This window comes from Martes martes (genome assembly GCF_963455335.1).
Source record: "Martes martes genome assembly, chromosome: 7".
NCBI lineage: Eukaryota > Metazoa > Chordata > Mammalia > Carnivora > Mustelidae > Martes > Martes martes.
The window spans coordinates 31,022,358-31,047,983 of NC_137894.1; the positions used below are offsets into that span (position 1 = coordinate 31,022,358).

General features: G+C 56.8%; 1 protein-coding gene across 1 annotated transcript in view; it reads right to left on the bottom strand.

Moving 5' to 3' along the window:
* Positions 1-25,626, bottom strand: part of CCDC33 (coiled-coil domain containing 33) — a gene marked incomplete at both ends in the record, with an annotated part of 101,028 nt that overhangs the window by 1,109 nt on the left and 74,293 nt on the right. Inside the window, 8 exons of the mRNA XM_080809663.1 lie at positions 143-229; positions 621-632; positions 769-870; positions 1,227-1,393; positions 2,324-2,414; positions 2,506-2,637; positions 2,808-2,896; positions 3,146-3,317. Of these exons, the coding sequence (XP_080665789.1) occupies positions 143-229; positions 621-632; positions 769-870; positions 1,227-1,393; positions 2,324-2,414; positions 2,506-2,637; positions 2,808-2,896; positions 3,146-3,317 (852 nt within the window). The remainder of the gene's footprint in view (positions 1-142; positions 230-620; positions 633-768; positions 871-1,226; positions 1,394-2,323; positions 2,415-2,505; positions 2,638-2,807; positions 2,897-3,145; positions 3,318-25,626) is intronic.

Here is a 25,626-nt window from a genome sequence, read left to right on the forward strand (position 1 = left end):
TTCCTTCCAAACAACATTCTGAGCCCCGACCCTGGGCACACACTGAACCACAACTCTGGTCACACTTGGACCCTGACTCTGGTCAAGGTCTGCTGAGTGGTGAGCCCGCTCAGCCTGACTGACGCCTGCCTGGGTCATCTACCTGGCTTTCCAGGGATAGGATCCGGCTCTGAGCTCGTTCTAGCTTGGCCAGAAGGTTGAACTTGTCCGAGGTGCTGGCAAGGAGATCCTGTGGGCAAAGCAGAAGCTCACACCAGTCCGCTGCGGGGGACTGCCGCCACGTAGGCTCAGGAGGCTAGGAGCTGCTGAGGCAGAAACCAACCAGGTCTGAGTTCCCAGCTCAGGTCCCTGATGCAAAGCCTCAGACCCGGGGCCAAACCCTTGTTCCTGAAGTAGACCCGAGGTGGCAGGTCACCGCTGTTCTTCCCATGGATTTTGGTTATATGGAGTTTCTGCATGTCACTTTCTAAATATAAAACTTACCAGGCAGCATCAGCGCACAGAAAGGAATCTTGGTCTTTTCGTAAAGTGAGGGCTCCCCTGTCCCTGCACTTTACCCGGATGTCCCCGCACCTTACCCGGAAGTCCCCGCATCAGGGGTGCTTTCAAACAGAACTCACCTCCTGTAAGTCCTGGGATGAAGAGATATGCCCTCCGCTGCCCCCTGCCCACCCCTCTTCTGTAATTCCAAATGTCTTGTCTTTGGGTTTGCGTAAAGCAGGGATGCCTGCAGTGGCCTTGGAGGTGGAACGGGGCTGGGGCACCCACCTGTGCGGGCAGGGCCTCTGTGCCCTTGGAGTGGCCTGGGCCATCTGTCTCTTGCAGTCTCTCTGCCAGGTCTCCTCCTGCTCCCAACTCCCTGGGGTCCACCTGGGATGGGGGAAAAGTGCTCTCCAAGGCTCAGAGAGGCTGGTGTGGAGTCCAAGTGCAGGTCAGCCAGGTGGCAAAGGGGTCAGGGATCAAAGGTCAAGGGCCATTAGGGGCTTGCCTTCTCCCAGGCTGCAAGAGGAGGGCAAAGGTGGAGCTTTCAGACCCATGCGTGTTCCCCAGGAGGAAAGAGGTGGGCCTGAGTGCTGGCACTCCTCGAGTCTCCAAGCACATTGGAGACACTGGGAAGCCTAGCTCCTGACTGTGGTCTTCAACTTGGATTGTGCTGCACGTGATTGCTGAGCACCCAGCGGCCTGTCCAGGCAGGCCCAGGCCCGGCCTGGGTGGGCGGCTCTTACCGGCAGCGCCTGCTGCTGCAGAATGATGGGGGCCGACTGGTGGCGGTTCTTCTCCAGCTCTGCCTGCAGCCTGGCGTTTTCCGCCAGCAGGACTGAGTACAGGTCCACAGGCAGGTTCTCTCCCGTCGGCCCCGGGGAAAGGCCGGAGGTGGAGAGCGCAGGGAAGGCTGCAGACGTGGCCACAGCTGTTTGTGAGACAGGCGTTCCTGCCCGCTGTCCCTGGCCTGATCTACCTGATCTGCCCCAGCGCTTTGCTCCATTCCGCCGCTCCACTGCTCCTAAGCCTTCCATGGCTCCCTGCTGCCAGATCCACGCACCTCAGGCCATCATTCTAGGCTCCTTAAGATCTGACCCCTGTGTTCTCCATAACCACTCCCCGCCGTTGATCCGGGGTCAGTTTTAACTCTTCACCTCTCTCGTTCCCACCTCTCCCCTCCTGCCGTTGTCACTCCCTGGGCCTTTGCCCTCACTAGGCTGCCTTCCCTTCTCTCATCCCACTCTGGGATGACCTCGGGGTTCCTGAAAGGCAGCCCCAGCTCGCACAGTTTTCCTAAGGCCTTCAGAAGTGTACCCCTTGCAGTGAAGGCTGCCACGGGGCTGGGCACACGGGGCTTCCCGGCGGGGCTCATAGATGGCTCAGGGAAATCCTCTGCCCAGGCTGGCCTGGCACCGCAGGACCTGGTTCTCCCCCCCTCATCAGAGCCACCTCAGACTGGCCATTCTAGATGGCTTTGGTTAATGTCAGTGGAGGGAAAAATCAAGTGCTGCTTGTTTGGTAGAAGCAGACTCTTTGAAGACATGGGGAGATGAGGAAGAACTGGGAAGGGGTCGGGCAGCCCCTCTTCCCTGGGGCTGTCTGCTCATTCCCGTCTGCGGGTCTGAGCAGGACCTGCTATCTTTCTAGCCTGGCTCACACACTGTCCCCACATGTCCCAAGGGGCTTCTTGGCAGGAGAAGGGAGCCCAGGGGACCTTTGGGAGCCCCTCACTGCCTGCTTCAGTAGGGGATAGCATCCTTGGCCCCAGTTCTGTTCCTGAAGCCGATTTTTCTGGAAGGCCAGGCCCCCAGGTCTGGGACAAGCTGGGGAGCAGACTCACCCATGGTGGGCTTTCCCGGCAGCCTGTTGAGCAGGGGCTCCTTCCTGTCCCGCAGCTGGTCCTCCAGCACCCGCTCCATCTTCTCGATCACCTGGAGGGCAGAGCACAAAGGCTGGGCTGGCCTGGGGGGTGTCTTGCCATTGGGGGCTGGCCCCAGGCACCCAGTCCCCCGTGGCACCTGCCTTCTCCTGGTGCCGCACGGTCTCCTCCAGCGCCTTCGTCTTCTGCAACTTGTCTTGGTACCTCTTCAGCAGCACCGCCTGTGGCTGCTGAGCCTGGTGCAGGAGGAGCAGCTCCTTCTCTCGATCATTCTTCTGATGGTGGGAGGGGGAGGGAAGACCCCTCCGCTGAGTCTTCCATTGAGGTGTCCCCTTCCCTCCAAGCCTCTCTCCCTTCTGCTCCCAGACACATCTCTGGACACCCCCCAGTTCCCTTCCCCTCTGCTCTCCCTACCCTCTCCCCTGCCCCCCCAGCCCCAGCTCACTCGAATCAGCTCATTCTGCAAATGCTGCACTCTGTCCCTCAGTTTCTTCAGCTCCAACTCACTCAGCAGCAGTTTCTGCTTCATGGACACTGGTGGGGGCGGGGGGGGACAGGCTCAGGGAGGAGGCATTTCCCAGCTCAGCAGAGCTGGGGGCCGGGGGCAGGCGTCACTCAGTCCTGGGACTCGAGACAGGACTGGAGTCTCCACTACCCATCCCGGAGAGGACCCCCACTGGTGTCCAGGAGCAGGCACAGGTGGAAAATCTCCCCACCGCCCTGGCACGCAATCCAGAGCCTGGGCTCAGGTAGGTACCCAGATGCTCTCAGGGACCCATATACCCTCATCCAGCTTCTGGGCTTTGTTGCCGTTGTCCGGCTCCTCCTCCCCTCCCTCCTGGGTCAGCTGGCTCCTCAGCATGCGGTTCTCGGCCTCCAGCATGCTGGCATGTTTCCGCAGCGACAGGATGTCCTCTGCCATCTTCTGCATGGCCCGCCGGTAGTTGTTCATCTCCTGTGGGTGCTAGAGCTCAGAACCAGGTCCCGAGCCCCACTGGGGCCCCCACCCCACGTCTGCACCCCCTCTTGGAATTCAGCGAACCCCACGCTGTGCCCTTGAGTCTTAGGAACTCCTTAGGGGGTGGTTATGACTTGGCCTCCGCCCGTCCTGGCCACGGGAGAGCAGTCATGCCAATGGTCTCTCCCAGGGCCCGTGTCTCTCCTTGTGATGCCAATGAGGAGGGACCTGGGGCTCACACCCCCCGGTGAGGGAGCCCCTGAGTGGCAGAGACCCGAAAGGACCTGGGGCCAGGTTTCTAGGCCCTGGCTAACTCCGAGCCGCTTCTCTGACCTCTCCTTCTCCCTTTCTCTAATCCCTGTCTTTACTCATGTCACTGAGAACACAAAGAAGAACCTTCAGAACTCCCCGGGAACGCTGCTTGGGGGTTGAGCCCAGGCCCCAACACTGCCACCAACCTGGGGGGCAGGAAGAGACATTGGGCAGGCCCAGGAGACCCAGATAAAGACTCGAGGTCAGGGCTGGGATTCAGCTACAAAATCTAGGGTATGAGATGCGACCAGGCTGCCAAGCTCTGTCTTTGGTTGGAAGTAAGAACTGCCGTCATATCTAGAGCGCACTGAGCGCCGAGTGTGTTCGGGTTAGGCCTGCCTCACTGAGCCCCACACCCAGCCTCCCCACCGCACTGATGGGGAAACCAAGGCCCAGAGAGGCATGTAACTCACTCAGTCACAAAACTAATGAGTGGCAGAGAGAGGGTCTGAGACTCAGGCCTTCTGGCGCTGGAGTCTGGGTCTTAAGCACTGAGCAATCCCTCCAGATGCCCCTGACACAGGAACTTCCCAGTGTGTTGAGAAATGGTAGGAGGAGCTTCCTGAAAAGGAAGATCCGTGTAATCTCAGTTTGGGAAAAAAATTCACGTCTGTCCTCCTGTATGCATAGGACATGAATGGGTTACCTGAATGGCATTTGTTTTTTAATAAGAAGGTCCCTACTGTTATTTATAAAAAGTTTTAAAAAGGGAATTTCTTAAATAAAAATATAAAAGAGGCACCCAAAATGGGAGGCCAGGAAGGCCGCTAGAGGGGGGGAGGTGGTGGGAGAAGGGAAGTGAGGCGGGCAGTTTGCTAAGCCCTGGTGGCCAGTGTCCCTCCAGAGGCTTCAAAGGCCTGGCATGTGGGAGTTGGGGCTCCTCGCCTGAGCCAGGCCCCCAAGTTTCCAGGAAGCAGAGCTCTGCCCCCCAACTCCCACCTGGGCCCCCTGCTGACTGGGGATGTGGCCTGGCTTTAGGCCACTGGCTCCAACCTGCTGCATGGGGCCACTGGCTGGTTGGAGAAGGGTTCCCAGACAGCAGGGACTCATCAGACAACACTTGTCACCTGCCACTGTCTAGCCTTCTGGCCAGACTCCCTCTAACAGGTGCCGGTGTGGGGTCCATCTCTCCAGCATCTGCCCCAGTTGGGTTCCAGGCTTTGGCGCCTCTAGATCTGGCCATCTGGTGTCCTTGGGCAGCATCGTTAACTAAGAGACTTGGCCTAGAGACTGCGCACACACACACACACACACACACATGCACGCACACAGGGCCTTGCAGTCAGACCTTGGTCAGAAGCCCAGTGTGACCACTAACTCACTGAGCTCAGACAGGCCCTTCCAGCTTTCTGAGCCTCAGATCCCTCTGACAGGTGAAGCACAGGGTTGCCTCGGTGGCCACCCCTCTGCTGGGCCCTGTAGCTTCCATCCATGGCAGCCCCGAGCCTAACACGGGTGTGGGAGGCCCAGGAGACTGCCAAGAGGAAGCACGTGTTATTTTGGAAAAGGAAATCCGTCCCTCTTCCTCTGCCCCAGCCCCGTTCCAGCTTTGATTATGTTAGCTCTGTGTAATTACAGCAGCCTCCGATTGGGTTACTTTGCTTGTAGGAGTAAATCTCCTAGAGGAGCACACACACGTGTGAGAGTAGTGTTCCAGGAAGCTCAGTGTATTCAGTCCATAGACTTCTGCTGGGATTACACTTGGTCTCTGGCCACAGGCAGAAAGATGTCTGCACAATATTGTTAAATTTAAAAAAAGCATGCAGCACATTGATATGATCCCATCCAAAATGTGTGTGTGCGTGCATGCTCATGCATGGGCATGCATGCAGGTATATAAGAACATTGGCTATTGCTCTGTTTGGGAAGGGAAAAGCATATTTTATGTATATTTTTAATGTAATATACAAAAATAGATATTTTAGAGAGAGAGGGAGAGAGTGTGCAAATTTGGGGGGGGATGGAGGGGCAGAGGGAGAGGGAGAGAGAGAATCTTAAGCACACTTCACACCCAGTGTGGAATCCAACAAGGGACTTGATCTCAAGACCGTGAGATCATGACCTGAGTCGAAACCAAGAGTTGGGCACTTAACCGACTGAGCCACCCAGGTGCCCTGATTTTATATTTCTAATAAGAATATATCCATATATTATTCATCTAATTTAAGATAATTTTAATCTAAATACATTGAGGAACATACCATGTTCATGGATTGAAAGACACAATATTTAAAGAATTAGTTCTTTCCAAAATTGATTTATAGATTTAATGCACTTACAATCAAAATCATAACTCGTGTGTGTGTGTGTGTGTGTGTGTGTGTGTGTGGAAATAGACACACTGATTCATTAATGGGTGAGAAATAAAAAAGGCAAGTATAGCTAAAATATTTTTGAAGAGGAACAGTTGGGAAGACTGACTTTATCAGTTATCAAGACTTATGATAAAGCTACAGTAATTAAGACAGGGTAATATCAGTGCAAAGATTGATAAGTAGGCCAAAGAAGCAGAATAGAGAGCCTTGAAATAGACCCATGCGTATATGGACTCTTAGTTCATGACAAGGATGGCATTCAAGGGCTGTAGGGATAAGACTGTGATTGTAGTAAATTGTGCTTTGTCTGTTTGATATCTATTTGGGATAGGGGAGAGTTGACTGCCATCACATATCATAAACAACAATAAATTCCAGATAGATGGAGATCTAAGTGTAAAAGTTACAACAGTAAGGCTTCTGAAAGACAAAGATAAGACTATCATTAAGAACTTCGGGGAGGGAAAGCTTTTGAACAACAGGACACAAAAAAGCACAAGCCAGAATGGAAAGGATTGATAAATGTGGTCCATTTAACTTAAGAACCTCTATTCATGAAAACACATTATTAAGGGAGTGAGTGGGCAAGACCAGGAGGAGATATTTACAACATGCACGATGGACAATAGGCTCATATTCAGATACAAAAATAACTCCCATGAAGAAGCAAGAAAAAGACCACTGAAGAGCATGATGGACAAGAGATTTGAACCGGCGCCAACAGAATAAGTCAATAAGCATGTGAATTGGTGCCCACACTCATTAGTCATTTAAAGCCACAGTGAGATACTACTATACACCCACTGCAATGACAAAAACAGAACAAAACAATCCCGACCGTGTCAAATGTGGGTGAGGGTGTGGAACATGTGCAACTCTTCTTCACTGCTGGGGGAACCTAAAGGGCCACCATCACTTTGGAGAACCCCCGCCTGCTGGACACTATTCAGGTTGAATGCAGCCGATGATCCTGCAGTTTACACGCCCGGGTGTGTATCCAGCACCAACGCGGGCAATCCAAGCATCAAGAAGCAGGTGTGGGAACATTCCCCGCAGCATTATTTGTATTAATCCCAAACGGAAATCACACATATGCCCATCACAGTCGAACGGAGACATACGCATACAATGGGATGTAGACAGCAGTAAAAATCAATGAGTGCCATCGACATGAAACCTCAGAGAGGAAGCTCTCACACAATAACTTCAAGCAAGAGAAAAGCTGGACACAAGTACCTCTCCTATGATTCCATAGAGATTTGGCTCAAAACTGGCAAACTTGGGGCACCTGTCGGTTAAGCGTCTGCCTTCGGCTCAGGCCTGATCCCAGGGTCCTGGGATCGAGCCCCCCCACCACGTTGGATCCCTGCTCTGAGGGGAGTCTGCTTCTCCTTCTTTCTCTCCCTTCGTCCTTCCCACCCCTGCTCCTGCTCTCTCTTGCACACATGCTCTCTCTCTTTCTGAGATAATGAATACAATCTTTAAAAAACAAAGCAAAACAAAAGACCAGGCAAACTGAAGCACTGGAGTTAAGTCAGGGTGTGAGATCTACGCGGGGAGCTGGGGGGAGTGACTGGGAGGTGCGGGGGAGTTTTGGGGTGCCCGCGGTGCTGCATATCTTGACCTGTGGAACACGTGGGGCTGATACACATCACTGCAGCAAACACACTTATGTTTTGTGCATTCGTCTGAACGTGTGTGCATCACATAAAAGAGTTAAAAACATTTAATGAATTAAAAAATAAATGAGTCCTGTCTCAAGTCTGTTTAAGTCCCCGAAGCCTCCACACCATGGTTCTCCTCCGGGGACCCTGCCAACTCTCAACAATACTGGGTTCTTCTCGGCCCTGAGTTTTGGATGCTCCCGGAGTGGGGGTGGGGGGCTGCTCCCAGGCCCTCATGGCAGCCTCTTCCTGCTGTGAGGCCCTTTCCAGTGGAGGGCCGGGCAGAGTCTGCTCCGCCCTGGGCAGGGCGCTCTGAGGACCAGCAGGCAGGCCCACTGATCCTTGTTAGGGACCCACACAATGCCTCTGAAGATCCTGTGGGACTCTGATGGCTTCAGGGGCGTGTCCAAGGTCAGCGGGCTTGTAAATGTGGATCTAGCACTGGAACCAATTCTATTTGTAAAACTGTGCTCCTTACACCTCCTTGATTGAGGAATACTGGGGCTTAACCCAGAGAGACGAAGAAAGAATGAGTCCTGCTCGATTTGGAGCTCAACTGATCTATAGAATTTGAGTGGCACTGATCAGGGAGTAGCCAGGGTCTACCTGACATCCCAAGGCCACAGTCTGCCCTTTATCCCTGAGGTCAAGGCTGTCTCGGGTTGGAGGTAGAAGAAAGAGTTCCCCTATCTGCCGTTCACGGAGCCAGATGTGCCCAGGTCTCCCTGCATCAGGAGAGGTGGGCATATGGTCTCCTCTCACTGTCCCCCCCCTCCACAGCTGGCCCAGGACGGTGCAAAGACTGCAGATTCAAATGCGCCTGCCTGATCCCAGTGCTGACTCCCCAGCTTCAACTTCAGATGCATCCTGCCTAAGGGAGGGGGAGGGGGACAGGGACACCGGGCAGGGAAGTGCTCTGCTGGGTGCCTGAGCCCTGGGCATAGCAGTCTGTGTTTTGGGGTGGGGGTGGGGGCGGAGGGCTGAGATCTTCACCACCGGCCGGCTGTGGTTCCGAGTGAGCTCCTGAGGTTTGTACCAGCTTCCTTCCAGTTCTGTGTCAACTCAGAGGCCTGGCATCGAGGCTCCCACAGGCATGAGAGCCACCCTGCCCCTCCAGCACACTGTCTCATATCCCCCTTCACACCTGCACCCATGCTGAGCACTGTGCCAAGAACCTTCATTCCCACACCTGACCTTGGCTCTTTGACAGTCCATGGTGGGGGGGGGCGCATGCGTGTGTGCACGTCCACACGTGAGTGTGGAGGGAGTGGGGCTGGAGCAGGGGACGGCCCCCCTCCTCTCATCTAGGGCCCCACTCTTTCTAAGATCCCATTGTTCTCGAACCCTGAACAGTCCTGGGGTCCTGGGGGTGAACGAAGCTCTCTCTCTAACCCCCTCCAATGCATGGAAAGAGCTGAGCCTCAGAGCAAGGGATAAAGAGGTGGAGAGAGAGCATGACTGCTGGTGAAGTGGGGTGTCCCAGCCTCAGCCAGGTGGCCCCTTCCGGAGGGAGGGCTGTGAGTCCTTTGGGACATTGCCCCTTGCAGATTAGCCCTATAGACCACCAGGGCCTGGCTGCTGTCTGGGGGTGAGGTCTCCCCTGGAGGAGGGAGGATCCTGGCTTACCTCCCTCAGTCTCTGCTCTGGCTCATCCAGGGGACACAGAGGGGTGTCTGCCCGTTGACCTACCCTCCCTCCTCAGCTTCACCCACCTACACAGCTGAGCAGTGACCTTGGGCAGTGAGGCCGGGCTGGGGAGCTGTGGCCTGCGGGCTGGTTGCCTTGACCTCTTCCCACAGCCTGGGCGAGGCTCTCCACTCAGGGCCATGCTCTGCGTCACAGCCCAGCCTTGAGAACACGCAGGACACCATGCCCCAGATCCCCGTTGTAGTTCTGCCTTTCTGCCTCCTCCCTCCTTCCCGCCCAGTTCCCAGCCTGTTCTGGAGGCAGTGGACAGGATACCAGCCTCTTCCCTGTGTCCTCTCTGGGCTATCACCTCCTCTGGGGACACCAACCCTCTTGAGTGCCCACGGCACCCCCCCGCCCCCCAATCCCTCACAGGACCCTGGCTCTCAGAGTCTGTGGAGGTGAGAAGCATCAGGTCACCCCAGAGTCAAACAGTCCCTCTGCCCCGCCTGTGAGAGTGGCAGTGCGCTCTAAGCCTCAGGATCTTCATCTGAGGAGCGTGAAAATAGCCTGAACACGAGGGAACACAAGGGGGTAAGTGGGTGTGAGGGGGGCCGGGGCCTGGCACAGAGGATGACACTAAGTTCCGTCCCCGTCCCACCTTCTGAGTGCTTTAAAAAAAATCATTCCTACAATAGCGCTGGGGATCAGGCACAGGAGGTGTGATTATCTGAGAAACTGAGGCCCAGCCCCTTCTCACGTTCTTTATCGTTAATTAAAAAGAAAGGGTGGTGATCTCTCCCAAGAGCCCGAAGAGGGAAAGCTTACTGCACCCCTCCCCCTCAAGAAGTTCTTACAGGGGAATCCAAGGTTATCTCACTCAAGTGGAGGTGTTCAATACATCTGGAGCCCTGAACAACTATGTTGACCAGAAATGCTTCTAGATCCTCGTTGTCTGAATGCCCAAAGTCACAGAGACGCAGTTAGAAAGCCACAGCTCGATAAACACGCAGGCAGCCAACACTTGCTGAGCTCCGCTGTGCACCATGTCTGTTCCATGCTGGGGCCGGGGAGCACAGAGGAGTCCCCACTGTCCCTCCCTGCTGCCGTGGTTTCCCATCTACACAGAGGAGATGGCAGGAAGTGCCTGTGACACGGGGAGCTCAGAGGAGGCTCTTAACCCAGGCTGGGGGCCTGGGAAGGCTTCTTGGAGGAGGTGATAATCCCAGCTGACTCTTGAGGATGGATGAGTAGGTGTTACCTGGGGGTAGGGGTGGGGGTTCTCTGGGCAGAGGAGACACTGGCAAAGGCAGAGAGGTGAGCGTGCAATGAGGAACAGAGCAGGGGGATTTCTGGCAAGCAGGGGACAGGGAGGAGAGTGTAGGGGTGTGGCTGGAGAGGGGGCAAGGCAAACAGAAAAGGATCTTGAAGGCTCATCTCAGGGGCTTGGACTTGTCCTGGAAGGTCTCTGAAGGGCATAAACTGCAAGGCAGGGGTGTGTGTGTGTGTGTGTGTGTGTGTGTGTGAAAAGTACCCCTGGTGTCCCAGGGGCATGCAGGACAGGTGCTGTGAGCCAGGTGACAAGGGATGGGACCGGAGCTAGCAGAGGCAGTTGGGCACAGAGATGAGGGCAGAGCTGCAGGAGGGAGGAGGAAGAAGGGGTGCAGGGGGAAGAGTCATCATCTGTGGCCTTGGGGGACAGGGAAGAGACTCATGCCCCCAGTGGGGGAGAGGAGGTGCTGGCTTGGGGAGGGGTGAGGCATGTGGGGTGAGGCATGTGGGGTGAGGGGCAGTCACAGGCAGTTGATGGTGGTCAAACTTGGGGAGTATCTTGGTTGGAGACGGGGTGTGGAGGGCAGCCCATGGAGGTCTAAGGGAGGCCTTGGAAGGAGATTTTCCAGAGTTAGCGAAGAGTAGAATGAGGAAGGGGGCTCCAGGATGAAGGTGAGAATGGGAGGGGGGTGCTCAGGTTCAAGTTCAAGACAAGTGCCTGAAAGGTGGGAGACAGAGGGGCGGGAGCAGTTGGCAAAGCCAAGGCCAGGGAGCTTCAGAGAGGAGGGTCTTTGGGTCACGGTGTGTTGGGTAAGGAAGACTCTCCCCCTGCCACCTGCAGATAACCTAGAGACCCGGGTACAGTGTAAAAACCACCTCCTCAGAGTGTTCAAGCCCTGGCGAGCCACTGAGGCCCTCTGGGACAGAGCTGAGGGACACGGGAACAGCACACAGTCCCGAAAAAGAGGAGCCACAGCCTGGAGCAACCTTCCAGATGCAGCTCAAACTCAAAGGGCCACAAGAGAACCACAGGCAGACAGACACGCATGCATGCTGAGATGCCCTTTAGAGAGATGTTGAGCTGTTAGGACGCAGGGCCCGGGGAGGCACACTTAGGCGGTGACAGGATAAAGCAGCAAAGCCAGACAACGAGCCACCGCCGACGTGGTCATGTCTAGGGGAGGAGGGGTGCGAGGGGGGCTTCTGGTGATGTTCTAGCTATGTTCTAGTCTCTGACCCGGCTGGTGGTGGTAGGGGCATTCGCTTTCTAAGAATTTTGTTTTTGTTTTTTAACATTCAGTGTGACCCACGTGTGTTGCATTTCACAATTTACAAGGTTTTCAAAAAAAAGATGATAAGGGGGAGGGTGCCTGAATGGCTCAGTCAGTTAAGCCTCTGCCTTCAGCTCAGGTCATGAGGGTCCTGGGATTGAGCCCCGAATCGGGCTCTCTGCTCAGCAGGGAGCCTGCTTCTCCCTCTCCCTCTGCCTACGGCTCTCCCTACTAGGGCTCTCTCTCTGTCAAATAAATTAAAAAAATCTCGGTGGGTTAAGCCTCTGCCTTTGGCTCAGGTCATGATCTCAGGGTCCTGGGATCCAGCCCTGCATTGGGCTCCCTGCTCAGTGGGGAGCCTGTTTCCCCCTCTCTCTCTGCCTGCCTCTCTGCCTACTTGTGATCTCTCTCTCTCTCTCTCTGTCAAATGAATAAATAAAATCTTAAAAAAAAAAAAAAAGTAAGAAGGCTCAACAGCTTCTGATCTGCAGAGGGAGCCTCTGGGTGTGGTCTTGAGGAGGTGACCCCTGGTTCCCCTGGCCAGTGCTCCAATGCCAGAATTGGATGACGGGGACAGTGAGGTTGAGAAGGGACAGAAGGAGGAGGAGAGGTGAGGGGTTGGACAGAGAACGGTGTTGTATTGGGGGAAGCAGCTGTAGCCGGTGGTGGGGGTGGGGTGGGGGGGTGAGGGGGTAGAGGGTGGGGAGCAGGGAGGGGCTTCACTCTCCAAGGGGAAGGAAGAAGCCTGAGGCAGGGGGCAGGTGTAGACAGGTGTTGGATCAGAGGCAGTGTGGGTGGTAGGACTCTGCAGTGGGTAGGGTGCGTGCAGAGGGTGGGGGGTGAGCCTGAACCAGGGCGGTGGGTTTGCTGGGCCTGGCACCCACCCTTCCCCTCTTTGCCCTTCCCTGGGCAGCCCTCTCACCTCTGGTTTGCCAGGCCCCAGGGACCCGTTGCTGGCAGGCCCAGGCTCCTGTCTTGTGGTTTGCCTTTGTAGCCGGCAGAGGGCAGCCGCTGCCCACAGATGCTCTGCCTTCCGTCTGTATCAGGAGTAAGGCTGGCGGAGCAGGCCCCAGAGCTCTGGGCAGGGGAATGGGGGGATGAGGAGGTAGGGGTGGGGGAGAAGCATAGGTGGCGGTCTTACTGCACACCTGTCCTTCCCCCAAAAGGTCCTGCCGATCTTCCTACAGCTGTCTGTGAACTCCCATCTCTGAGGTTCTGATGGGTGTCCTCTGCCAAAAATCACCCATGGGGGCCAGGAAGTACAGTGACTTGTCCAAGGTAACACAGCAAATCCCAAATCTCACTGGACCTGGATGTAGTTTAGAAAGTGTACCAAACACACACGTGCACACAAACACACACACACACCAACTAAATCTTTGCAAATCAGACAGGATGCTTCTATCTACCTCAGAAGCCACGTTAAGGACATTAGGCCCAGTCTGGGCCTGTGGAGGTCATGGAGCTTAATAACCAGAGCTCCACCTGTTGAATGCCTACCAGTGGACAGGCCCTTTCCATACTTTTCCTCTGATTCAAACAATGAGCCTTCAGCAGAGGCATTTTCACTCCTACTTCCCAAGGAGGAAACTGAGGCCCACAGGGGGCAAGGCTGGGTGGTTTTTCGAGGTTGCCCCACCGATAGGGCCTGCGCTTCAGTCTGACCTGGGTCTCACTGAGCGCCATTGAAGGGCCATCCTAGAGCCAAGCCTGGGGTGGGGAATTGGAGCTATGGCCTTCCAGGGGACTGGGTAAGATGCTACTCTGCCCTTGACCCTCTCCCTTAGCCAGAGACTGGGGCTACTTGTCCTTGGCCAGGTGTCTACTGGGCGAAGGGAGTCGTACACATCACCTAGGCCCGTCTGATCGCCTTCAAGCATGTGAGGTGCTCTTAGGGCCCACCCGGGCTGCTTTTCTGAGTCGGAGAGAGAAAGATTCCCAATCCCCCACTCCCCACCCCCACCTCCCTGCCCCAGGCCTGGCCAGCCTATTTCCTGATGTCACTGCACCTCTATACTGGCCTGAGAGGGGCCAGTATGACCCCCTCAGGACACCCCTCTACCAATGATGAAACCAACCAATAATGTCATGTTTCTATTCCCACCCATGGGATTTCCTCTGCTGAGAAGGGGCACCTCTTGGTGGCATTCCCCTTCCGATTGCTCCTGGTGAACTGGTCTGAGCTCCTCCTACAGGCAGTCCTCCTAGTTCTCTGCTTCTTTGCGCTTTCTTTGTGTTTCCTCAAAACACAACCTTCCCAGTAGATGAAAGAGGCTAAAAGTGCTGTATTCTTCCTGTCAGTGAGTGGTGCAGCCCCTGCCCTCCCATGCCAGCTGAAGACCCAGACGCATGGATGGAGACCAGCCCTCTCTGCCATGCCTCGGCCTAGCTCCTGATGCAGAGAACAGAGAGAGAATAATACAAGAAAAATGATCATTTTAAGTCATGATGTTTGGGGTGGTTTGGCATGTGACAATAGGTAAATGGCAGCTTCTCTCCGGCCTCTAGAGCCCTTCAATGGCTCCCACATGCCCTCGTGGTAAACTGCCAGGTCTGAATTTCAAGGCCATCTGTCCCAGCAAAATTAGACTCCCTTCAGGAATTGGCCATGGCCACTCTGACCATGGTCCAGCCTTCTTGGGCCCCTCTCCATCTCTAAAGCCTTGTGACCTCTGCCAAGAAGCCGTTCCTGATCCTCTTCCACCAGACTGGGATTCCTCTTCCTAGCAGGGACCAGCATCACACTCTCCCTCTTGCTCCTGGGGGACCCTGGCAGCACAGAAGGGCCTCGCCTCCTCTCTGTAGACTCTGGTAGCTGCCGCGAGATGGGGAAGGAGGGCCAGGCAGGTCCCCAAGGACTGGTGGCCACGGACACTGCTCCAGCCAGATCTGCCGTCCTCTGATGGACAGAGCTCCTACAGGTCCCCTCAGGAAGTGAGAGGCCACTCTCGGCCAATCTTACCTACCCAGTACCTTTAATGGGAATTAGCCTCATTTCTTTAAAAGAAAATGGATACACTCAGCCTGTGTGGATTGTTGCTGGCCTTTCCCAGTTCCCCGAGATCAGAGCTCTGAGCAAGGGCCCAGTTCCAGGGGGCTGCGGCCAGGAGGCAGGGCCTGAAGGGTTGGGGGAGAGGGGTTTTTGTTAAGCACCTGCTGAAAGGGAATGGCCCTCTCCCAGGGCTCAGGCTCATGCTGACCAAATAGACCCTCACACACAGGTACACCCAGGGTCACGCCTCTAAATCTATGACCTCTCAGACTTTGGCCACTGGACACCCAGCCGAGTGGGTGTGGGGCAAGTGTGACAGCAGTGTGACTGCAGAACCCTGTGGCCACCAGAACAGGCTCTTCCTTTCCCTCATTCTTTCTTGAACCTCACCACCACCAGAGGGAAGGTCAGTGAGGTCTAAGAGCCCCACTGGCTGGAGGGCATATGAGGCCGGGGCTGGCCCACCGGAGGTCAGGCAGCAAGGGCATGGCCAAGTGGGAGGGGCTGGACTCCAGGCTGGACTCCAGGCTTCACCGGTTGGGGCTTGGCGGAAGGCAAGGTGCAAGGGTGCAGGGGTGTGGGGTGGGCGGGTGCCTGTGGGAGTCGGGAGAACCACTTCACCTGCCACCACTCAGGAGGCTGAGGGGGCGGAGGGGGGTGCTCTGCCTCTGGATCGAGGGCAGTCCAGAGCTACAGAAGGTCCTAGAGCCAGCGCCCAGCTCACCCCAGATCCCTGCTCCCCATTCCCCTTGAATGTCAGCTGAATCTCCAAACCACAAGCAACTCTGTGCAAATCGCTGTTGAAAACAGGTTCCTGAGGGGGAGGCAGTCGCTTCTTTGTTCAGCTCAAGGTTACAGCAAAGAAACAAAAGGAGTGCGTTTTCTGTTCCTTCTGTTCTTTATTTTCCTTTCTGCTGCCTCAGAGACGGTGCCTTTTGTGCTTAACGTAGTGAAGCTCAGAGGGTGGGGAGGGGTGGGGAGGCCTTGGCCAGTGCTGACCCCAGCCCCAGCCTAATTGGCCCCTGCAGGAGCCAGGGGGGCTAATTTGGCTGGGTCCAGACAATGGGGCTGGGGGTGGGGCTGGCCTGGGGGAGGGGCTTCTGGGAGGAGGCTCAGTCTTTCTCTTCCCATTTCCCCCTCCCAAGCTTCCCAGAATCCTGCCCCACCTTCGAGGCTCTATCCTGGGCCCTCCTCCAAGAAGACTGCCTGTACCACACCATGCCCAGCCAAGGATCGCTCCTTCTCTCGGTCTCAGCTTGGGGCTGGCCCTTGCTTCCAGCCCAAGGAAGTACAGGGCCAGGTGCTCAGGGGGCTGGTGAGGGGCTAGACCCCAGCTCTGGCCTCTGCTTATTCTTCCATAAAGAACCCCTGACCCCACTGGTCGCCTCCTGCCATAATCCTCTCTGGTTAGAGCTTTGCTGCCCTTGAAAGTCCCTTGTGGGTGGGGCAGGAGTGAGTCCTGGCTACAGTTTAGGATCCTGGGTTCTAGTCAGCCCCTGCCCACAGCTGTAGTATAACATTAAGCAAGGCCCTTGCCCACTCTGGGCCTTCTCATCTGCCAGCTGGGGTGATGGTCCCGGCTGAGGGGGTGGTTGCCACTGCTTCTTGCCACAGAGGAGCAGCAAATGCTTTGGTGACTGGGGTCCAAATGAGAAGGTGTTGTCACTGACCCAGGGCCCCTGGCCAGGGGCTTATCCACTTCCTCTCCCATGCCCCTATCTCCCTCCCCCACTCTCCTTCACAGCCCTCGTAAGCTGTGCCCAACCCGCAAGCCTTCTCCGCCTGACTGACCTGAGCTAGCCCAGGCCCAGGCACTTTCTAGGACGTCGGGGTTGGCCCTCCCAGAGGCCAGAGCCAGGGCCTGGGTTCGCAGGAGACAATGGGCACCTTGAGGCCCTCCTCTCTTCCCTTTCTGGGTTCCTGGGTGTGGGCTCAGGTGGCCGGGGCTGAGGCTGGGTGCCCTGTAGAAGATTCCTGTGGCCATGGGCCTGTGGGGGCCACTGCCTGCGGGCTAGATCTTCCGGGATCGCTTCTGCCGGTTGCCAGACAACACACCCCAGCACACCTGCCTGCGAGGTGAGCCAACCCCTCCTCCCGGAACCCGTGGGTATGAAGGCAGACTTACAGAGAGGCCCTCTGGCAGGCCTGGGGCAGCCTTGGGGGCTGGAGGGGATGGGGACTCTGGCTCCCCCATCTTCCTTGCTGGCTGTCCTGTTCCCTGGGATAGGTCCCTTGGGACCGTTGCTACAACAAGTCCCTGCCTGGTGACTGAGCCCAGCCCTGAGCTGGAGCAGGCAGACTCAAGGGGCCACTTTCCCTTTGTTCCAGGGTGGGGAGCATCTGGGTGGGGAGCCTGGCGTCAGGCTAGGCTCATTCCTTGGCCACAGAACTGCAAGGAGGTGGCAAGGCCTGGGCAGGCTGTGGGGCCGGGAGCCCAGGAAAGGGCAAGGCCCCAAGGGCTCTGGCCTTCTGTCTCCCCCGGCCCCCGTGTCAGCAACCCTCGGCCCCAGCCCACCCTGTAGCTACACCTCAGTCTCCCCCTTCTTCCCCCCTGTCTGTCTCCCTTCTCTCTGCTCCTCCAGCCCCACCCCCTCAGCAATCTCCCCTCCACACCCCGGGCTGGGCTTCTCTCGCAGCTGGACAGCACAGCCTAGGGCCCCACGCCTGCCCCCCGGGGCTTTCTCATCTCTGCTTTCCTGATGGTCTGGACAAATTCCTTTCCCTTTAGTTCAGTGGAGACAGGGGTGGATGTTTTTAAAAGGAACTCACTGGGAAGCAAAGGGAAAACAAACCCAAACAGAGCAGCCCGCCACCTAGAAACGGCCCTGGTCACTAAGGCAGCCATCTGTCTTAGCCACCCTTGGCCCGGGGTGCAGAGACCCCCTCTGAGGACGCGGAGCGGTCTGGCTGGCTTTTCCCCGACTGTGTTGGGTCCAGACTGTCTGTCTCAGGCCAGCCTAGCCCCAAAGCCCTTCCTGATAGGCACCCCAGCTACACCCGGCTAAGTGCCTGCACAGAGCTGGGGCTCTCTTCACCTCCTTAATGAACAGATGAGTGAATGCCAGGGTTTTCTGGGGCCTTACCAGTGGCACAATCATCACCCCTGATTGGAAGGTCCAGGACAGACAGCTTGACCTGTTTCCAAATCTTCACCCTGGTCTAAGGAGCCCCCTAGCTCTGGCTGCTGGTTGTTAGCTCAGGACTCTGCATGTGTGGGGGGCCTCTGGCCTCGGTTAGTGGCACAGGGGGGCCTTTACTCTTCTCACAGGCAGGCCTCTGTTTTCACTTAATTCACTTGGAGATCCTGGAGAGATCCTTGTCCTTAATGGGGTGTCTTCCTCTATGTAATAGGGACAGGGCAGGAGAATCAGACATGACAAGCCCTGAGCTGCTTTGCGGCTCAGACCAGAGCCAGCCAGGAGCAGGAGAAAGACAGGGGGCTCCGAGTGCCGGGTCCCAGTTGCCGCTCAGCTCCTCATTGTCTGTGTGATGTTGGTCAGGGCGGTCCTGAACCTCTCTGAGCCAGTTTCATGGTCTGTAAGATGGAAAGCCTGACCTCCCCTGTGTCCTAGAGCTGTGGGAAGTTTGATGAGCTTGTGGGTGTAAAGCTCCAAGCAGAGTACCCAGTGCATGAATGGCTCTGGGAATGTCACTCCCACCTCTGTGTGACTCCTGAGGGCTCTGGAGGGTCGATCGTCCTCCAAAATGAAAATGAGGCTCATGATGGCGACTGGCCATCCTCTCTGGATGGCTCCAGCCACCCAGATGGCATCCCTGATGGGTGCCTATGCCTTCCTGATCTTGACCCAGGGAGAGGGGCTGCTGTATTCTGCTGTACGTGCCCCTCCCATCCCAAGACCTGGGGCCGGAAGCCGGCGATCAAGGCAGTGCCACATGGATGCCCCCTCCCCACCTGCCTGCACAGCTACCCCCTCACTGAGAGGGGCCCAGCGCTCCTGCACCCGCTGAGCTGCCAATCGATTGAATCTGCTCCCATCCTCGGGCGTGCCATGAATTTTTCATCAAAGGCCTGTAGACTTTGGGAAACGCACAATTAGAAGCACCATCAATAATGTACCACGTGGAAGCATTGGCTGCGCTCAGCCAGGCCCCAGACATGGCTGTCTTCCAGCTCTGCTCTGGTGGAAGGCAGGAGGGGCCCCCAGACCCCTCTGGGGGGTCTATCAGTGGACACAGAGCAAGTGGGGGGTGCTGAGAGGGAGGGGATGCCATTCTGGAAGGGTTGAGCCTGCCCCTTGAAATCCCACAGGGACCTGCCCGATCTACTCTTCTTCTATAAAATGGGTGCTAAGAGGCCCCCCCATAGTGAGACACAGCAGACAGCTGCTATGTCAAGATTGGGGCTCTTTGTGGGGTGGGGGACCACCTTCCATGGGGTCCAGGAAGCAGGGCAGGCCTTAGGTTGGGTGGGGAGCAGGAAGAGGGGAGCACAGAGGCTCCTGGTGGCGCCTTAGAGGGGGGTTTTATTCACCCCTCTTGGCGGTCAAGGTCCATTGTGATCCCTGCTCCACCCTCCTCCAGTCTCCCAGCTCCGGGTGGGGGTGAGAAGCAGAGGTGGTGCAGTTCCGCCACCGACAGAACAGGGGCGCCCTCACCCTGTCTCTGCAGATCCATTCTTCAGAGCCACCTCCGGACAAAAGCTTTTCTCACTCTCCTCGACTAGAAGGGATGAGGGCTTCCTTTTCTGACTTTCTAGAGCCTGCACCAGTCAGCTAGTGACACAGAGCTGGCCGTGGGCAGGCGCTGTTCTAGATATGTTACACAGATCCATCTAACTTCATGCTTCAACGAGGCAGCCGCCATGGGCCCATTCTACAGGGGAGGGGAGTGAGGCCGGAAGGGGGCAGGGCACTTGCCTCAGCGGGAGAAGCTGGTTCCTGAGTCCACACTCTTCACTCCCTGCTCAGAGCCCCTGGCTGGCCCTCCTGTCCGCAACTGGCCTTCCTGCTACCTCACTAAGGCTGCTGAGAACTCAGGGCAGGGCACACAGCCATCGGTCCCCATTGGCCACAGTGCTCCCCGCCACACGTGGAGGGTCCAGGCCCGGCACCTACATTTTGAGGCTGTTCTGAACACAGTTCTTCCTTGCAAGAGAGCTGGCACACGGGAGGGGAGAAGACACCGGGACTGAGATGGTCCTAACATTTCTGCGATACTGTTGGATTTCTCTGCACCCAGCCTAGCTGTGAGCCTCTGCTCCAGCCAAGGATGGACACCCAGGGTTCTAGGTCCCTGCACATGGGCCGTGTGTGGCCTGAGATGCCGGTACCTGGAGGCCCAGCATGTGCCTGGCGAGCCTGAGTCCCCATTTCTAAGACCATCTCCTGGCAGAGATGCAGCCAGTGGGCCTGAAACACTTTGGCAGGCCTGAGCCCAATCCCCACCCCTCCCAACAGCCCTGGCAAATCCCAGCCACCGCCCCCCCGCCCCCCACCGGGGCCTGGGCAGGATACTTGGAGCCATCTGTGGCAGAGGCCTCATGGGTTCCTGGGATGGGCCCAGGGCAGGGGCCGACTGGGGGTGGTGGGCAGGGAGCTGGGTAAAACCCCCTCCTTGGGTGCCTCCCCAGTAGCGGGCTGCGTGTGGTCCTAATGAGTCTCCTGTCTGCCTGAGACTTCCATGACTCTGTGGGTGGGCAGCCAGAGCAATGGGGGCACCTCCATTTATGGGGGACCGTGAGTGCTGCCTTTCCCCCAACCCAGACCAAGGGTGCTGGGGTCCCTCCAGGCAACACACATACTCTCTAGTAGCCCCATTTGGGTACCAGATGGTGCCCCTGGCAGGGGCAAAGTCGTGATGGTTAGAAGCAGCCTGGCACCTGGGGGAAGTGTAGACAGACAGCGAGGATGGGTGGTGGGCGATGAAGCTGGCGTGGCTGCAGGGGCATTGAACGCCAGGCCAGGGCCCAGTAGTGCAGCAGGTTATGGTCAACGGAGGTGGGCTGGGCTGGAGCTAGACACTGACTATGAATTTCCAAAGATAACTCCCAGGATAAGGCCTGGTTTCCTTGCGAACATGCCCAGCATAAGGCCCCCAGAGCCCAGCGAGGGTGAGACGTTGTGCAGCACCCCACAGCACAGTCATGGCACAGCCAGCTTGACAGTCATCCTCCCAGGGTTGGGAAAGCCAGGCCATCTGGAAAATCAGCGCCGAGGACTAGAGGCACCACAGTCCAGCAGAGCTGGAAGGTGCTGAGACCCTTCTGGAGGCTAGGGCAGCTCTGAGAGGAGCAGGGTTGGGATGCCGGCTGCCAAGAGCCTTGGGATGGGGAGATGGCCAAGGGCAGTCATTGTTAGGATGCTGCCTTTTCTCAGTTGTCCGGGTGGGCCATCTGCCTGGCATCCTGGGGCCACCAGGCCATGCCAACCCTGCTCTGGGGACTGTCCAAATCTAGACCTCCAGACCCACCCTACTCGAGCCCCCTCCAACCCTGTGACTCAGTGATGTCACTGTCCTTGGAATAGGCACCTTCCCAATCTCAAGCTGTAGGAGCCAAAGCCGGGACCAGAACCAGAGCCCTTGGCTCTCAGGCCCCAGGGGCAGCCAGCCTGCCAGGAGACGGCTTGACTGGGGTCTGGGGGCTTTCTCTGGAGGTCAAGGTCCTGCCCAGTGGGGTCAAGCTTGCAGGGTTCTCCCAGGGTCTCAGCCAGAGCATAGCTCCCCAGGGTGAGGAGGAAGGGGTGTGGAAGGAAGATGAAGGAAGAGGAAGTCTTGGCCACAACTTCAGGAGTCCTAGCCTGAGGGAGGAGACAGTGCCCCACCCTGAGGAGCCCCGGTCTGAGGGCGGGTGCCTTGTCCCTGCTCTGGAGCACAGCTGAGAAGGGTGCAGGACCCACACATGCCTGATAAGGACACAGGAAAAGAACAGATGGTGCCAACAAGTGCAAATTAATTGAGCGAAGCCTGTGTACATAGGCGCTGCGAACAGGCGGCCTGACAGGCCCGGAAGAGGTTTGGGGGGGAAGGGCAGGGAGGGTGAGAAGCCGTAACGAGCACTTATCGATGTCTCCCTGGCTCCGCAGCCAGAGCACGCTTATTGACAAAGCCTGTCTATAAATCTCCAGGCCGCGTCGCCAGGAACCTTAATTACGGGGCCTCATTACCCCTCACACCTCTAGGCGCAGGGGACCAGGTGGGTGGCTGCTGACACCGTGGCCGGCCTGTGACAGCTGGGCTGAGCCTGGGCAGCAAAAGATGCCCCGCTGGGATGCGTGGGGCGGGGGAGTGGAGGGGGCAGTAGTTAGAGTCCTGTGTCCTGCGGAGCCGGTGGAGCTCAGCCTCCAGGCCAAGGGCACAGGGGTGAAGATTTCGGACCCAGGGAGCACGGAGTTACCTTCCGGTTTTCCCTGTTAGGGTTGCTGCTGGAGAGCGCTTTGCCCCTCTGAGCCTCAGTTTCATCAGCTGTACAGTGGGGAGAGGTCTGGGGTGAAGGTTAGGAAGGCAGAGTCTGTCTAGGGTCGAGCGCAGTGCCTGACGCTGGTGTGTGGATAACACACGCCGTTCCTTCTCTCCCCGCTCGCCTGCCAGCAGCCCCCGAGGGAGAGGAAAGCAGCCCCAGGGACCAGGAGCTGGCCTGGACATCACTTCACAGCATCAGATAAAGCTCCTTTCTTCTTCTTCTTCATTTTTAAAAATTTAAGTATGTCCTATACCCAGCATGGAGCCCCATGTGGGGCCTGAACTCACGACCCTGAGATCAAGACTGGAGCTGAGATCAAGAGTCGGTCGCTCAGTGGACGGAGAACACCCAGGCGTAACTCACAGAAAGCCACTTTCTGACCAGAAGGGAGCAAGACCACAACAAGGCCGCCCTGTGGTCCTGTCTGAACACAGATAAAACGTGAACATTGTTCAAACCACAGAAATGACCAGACAGCAGCCTTCCCTGGCCAAACTGAGTGCCTGCTGCTTCTTCACTAAGGACGGTTTTAGACCCGTTCTGTCTCTCCTGCCTTCTGGATGAGAATTAGCTCCCCTCCTGAGAGCATCCAACCAGAGCCAAACCCTGTGTCCTCGAACCTTCCCCCAAACCACCTGACTTAAGCTGAATCCCTTCTGTCCTTCCCAGCACACCCTGCCTGCTGTCTCCTACCACCCCCACCCCTTGGCCACAGGGAAGCAATAAGCCCAACTCCGTTTGATTATAGGCGTGTTCTTGGCGGTCTTCAGCTGGAGGGGATTGGGAATGCAGGACAGAGGGCTGTTTCTTTAGGTTCTTGTGTTCTCCAGGTGTGAATTCTAAGCTATTTTCAATCCCCGCCCCTTTCATCGTTTCTGTGGAGGTGGGCGTGCCCCCTGCTTCTCATTCTTTGTCCCCTTCTCAAGCCCCAGAGCTGGGTTTCTGGCGGGGAAGGGGAGAGGTTCTGGGGGCCACCTTCCCCTCTGTGGGGGAAGGAGCCCCAGGCTCTGGGGACATCTGGGGATCTGGAGGGATCCAAGGAGGCTGAGATAATCTTGAGCGGAGGGAAGGACTGGGGAGTTGGAGCTCCCTCTTTCTCAGCGGTCACCTTAGTCCCTAGAAAGCCAGCACTGGGACAGTCAGTGGAAAGAGAGGGTCTTCTGCTCCAAATGTGCTGTCTGGTGAGCTAGACGGAGCAGACTCCCTGGGGTGTTCTGGAGGGGAGGAGGGCATGGCTGGGCATTCCTTGAAGGTGCCTGGGGTTTGAACATGTGTAGGTCCCCGTCCCTGGGGGAACACCTACTTTGTCTCTGCCTCTCCAATCCCATCTAGATTCGTTCTTAGGGGCCGTTATGTCCTCTCCTCACCCCTCATCCTCACTGGCTGGGGACCTTTTCTGCCTCCAGCCTAGGCAAGCACATTCTCCCTGGTCCTGAGTTGCTAGAAACTATACTCCATTTCTGCCAGGCTTCTCAGAGTGTCTTTGCTTTCAGACTCTTGGGCAGTGCTTCTGGAAACCCCTGTGTACCCTTTGCCTTTGGAGATGGAGCCTCCTGGCTGTTGGTCCTTTACAAATTCTTCTTACCTGGCTGGTCACGTGGCCTCTCCTGGCTACTTTCCTCCTCATGACTCATTCTCTCCCATGAATCTTCCTAGGCCCAGACATTCACAACACAGGCAGCCGTGAGGGAAGGGGGCTCTCCCATTGCCTGGGGGTTCCCCCCACCACCAACTCAGTCTCCTGGGATGCCTGTGCCCCTGCCCACTTCAGGCCCAGGCTTCAGCCTCAGGATCTAATCCTGATTAGCCAGACCTTCCGCACTAAAGCCCATCCTTACTTCTGCCTCAGGACCTGCCTCCCGGGGTTTTTAAGCTCCCCTCCCACTTTTAAGGCCAAAGCCCCAGGCTCCTCTTGCCGAGGTGGCCGTGAAATTCTCAACTGGGCAGAGGACTTGGAGAGGTAGGACAGAGACCCATACAGAGTGGGAATGGACTCCCCAAGAGAGGTTGTCTGACAGGAGGGTCTTGGAGGGACTAAGAGAGATGGAATCTGGCCTCTGTTAACTGCTCTCTCCCCTACACTATCCTCTTCACCTTGCTGCAAATGATAAGACGCCGAAGGCCCTTCACCACTCAGAGAGCCCTCTCCAGGCACCACCGGGGTTTTTGGCAGCCAGGCTACACCATCCCATTTCCCAGCTGGAAAAACTGAGCTCCTTGCTGGCTGGGAGCTGAGCGGAAAGCAAACTTCCTGTCTCTGATCCAGACCTGACCTCTCCCTGGGTTATGTGGTTACCTGGGAAGGGGCACTTTATGCATTTCTTGGACACGTGTACTGAGCATCTATGTGTGCCAGGAACCTAGAGTGGGGGTGCGGGAGGGGACATAAGGCAGGCAGAGGAGAGGAGCCAAGGTTTGAAACTGTGAGCGGATACCATCAGGGTTAGGCGTGGGTAGAATATTCTGGGTGGGGGCACAGGCTTCAGAAGTCATGGGGGCCAGGGCGCCTGGGTGGCTCGGTGGGCTAAAGCCTCTGCCTTCGGCTCAGGTCATGATCCCGGGGTCCTGGGATCGAGCCCCACTTCGGGCTCTCTGTTCAGCAGGGAGCCTGCTTCCTCCTCTCTCTCTCTCTCTCTGCCTGCCTCTCTGACTACTTGTGATCTCGGTCTGTCAAATAGATGAATAAAAATCTTTAAAAAAAATATATATTAAAAAAAAAAAAAAAGTCACGAGGGCCACCAGGCTGAGGGACTCATGCTGCAGGTGAGAGAGCCACAGACAGGTTTTGGAGAAGGGCAACACCTAGATTTATGCTCTGGATAGGTTACCTGCTGGCTATGTCCTAGACTGGAGGGGGCCAAGAGCGCAGGACGGCCCCATCTGAGCTGTCAGTTCCTGGTCTCAGAGCCAGCTTGCTGAGGGAGCCCCCCATCCAAGGAGCGGGAAGGACCTTCTTCTTGGCCTCCATAAGGCTCTCCCCCACTGTGAAGCAGGGCTCCCCACGCAGCCAGAGGAGAGAGAGTGAGATGCCTCTAGTCTCCCAAAACCGTCCTCTGGGAATGGGAGTCCAGCCGCCAGGCCATTGCCCTTGCTGGCCCTCCCGGATCCCCAGACCACTATTCAACCATCCCTAGGGTCCACCCTGCTGTGGTGGATTTGCATATCTGAGAGTGAAAAACCTGCTGCAAAGGCTTAACGCCATTGGGGCTGCCAGAGCCCCCCTTTTGTCTGTTTGAGTAAGAGCTGGCTAAAGGCTGAAGGATAATTAGTCCCCCGTGGGCACCGCGGTCCCCCCTCCTTGAAGATTTAAAGACACAGCCCACCTACTCAGCCCAGTTCTCCTCACCACGGTTCCCCCTCCTCTCCGGCCCCGGCCCCGGGGCCCCTCTCCTGCAGCCCCTCCCGCCCGCCCCCTCCACTTAGTCCTGGTGGGC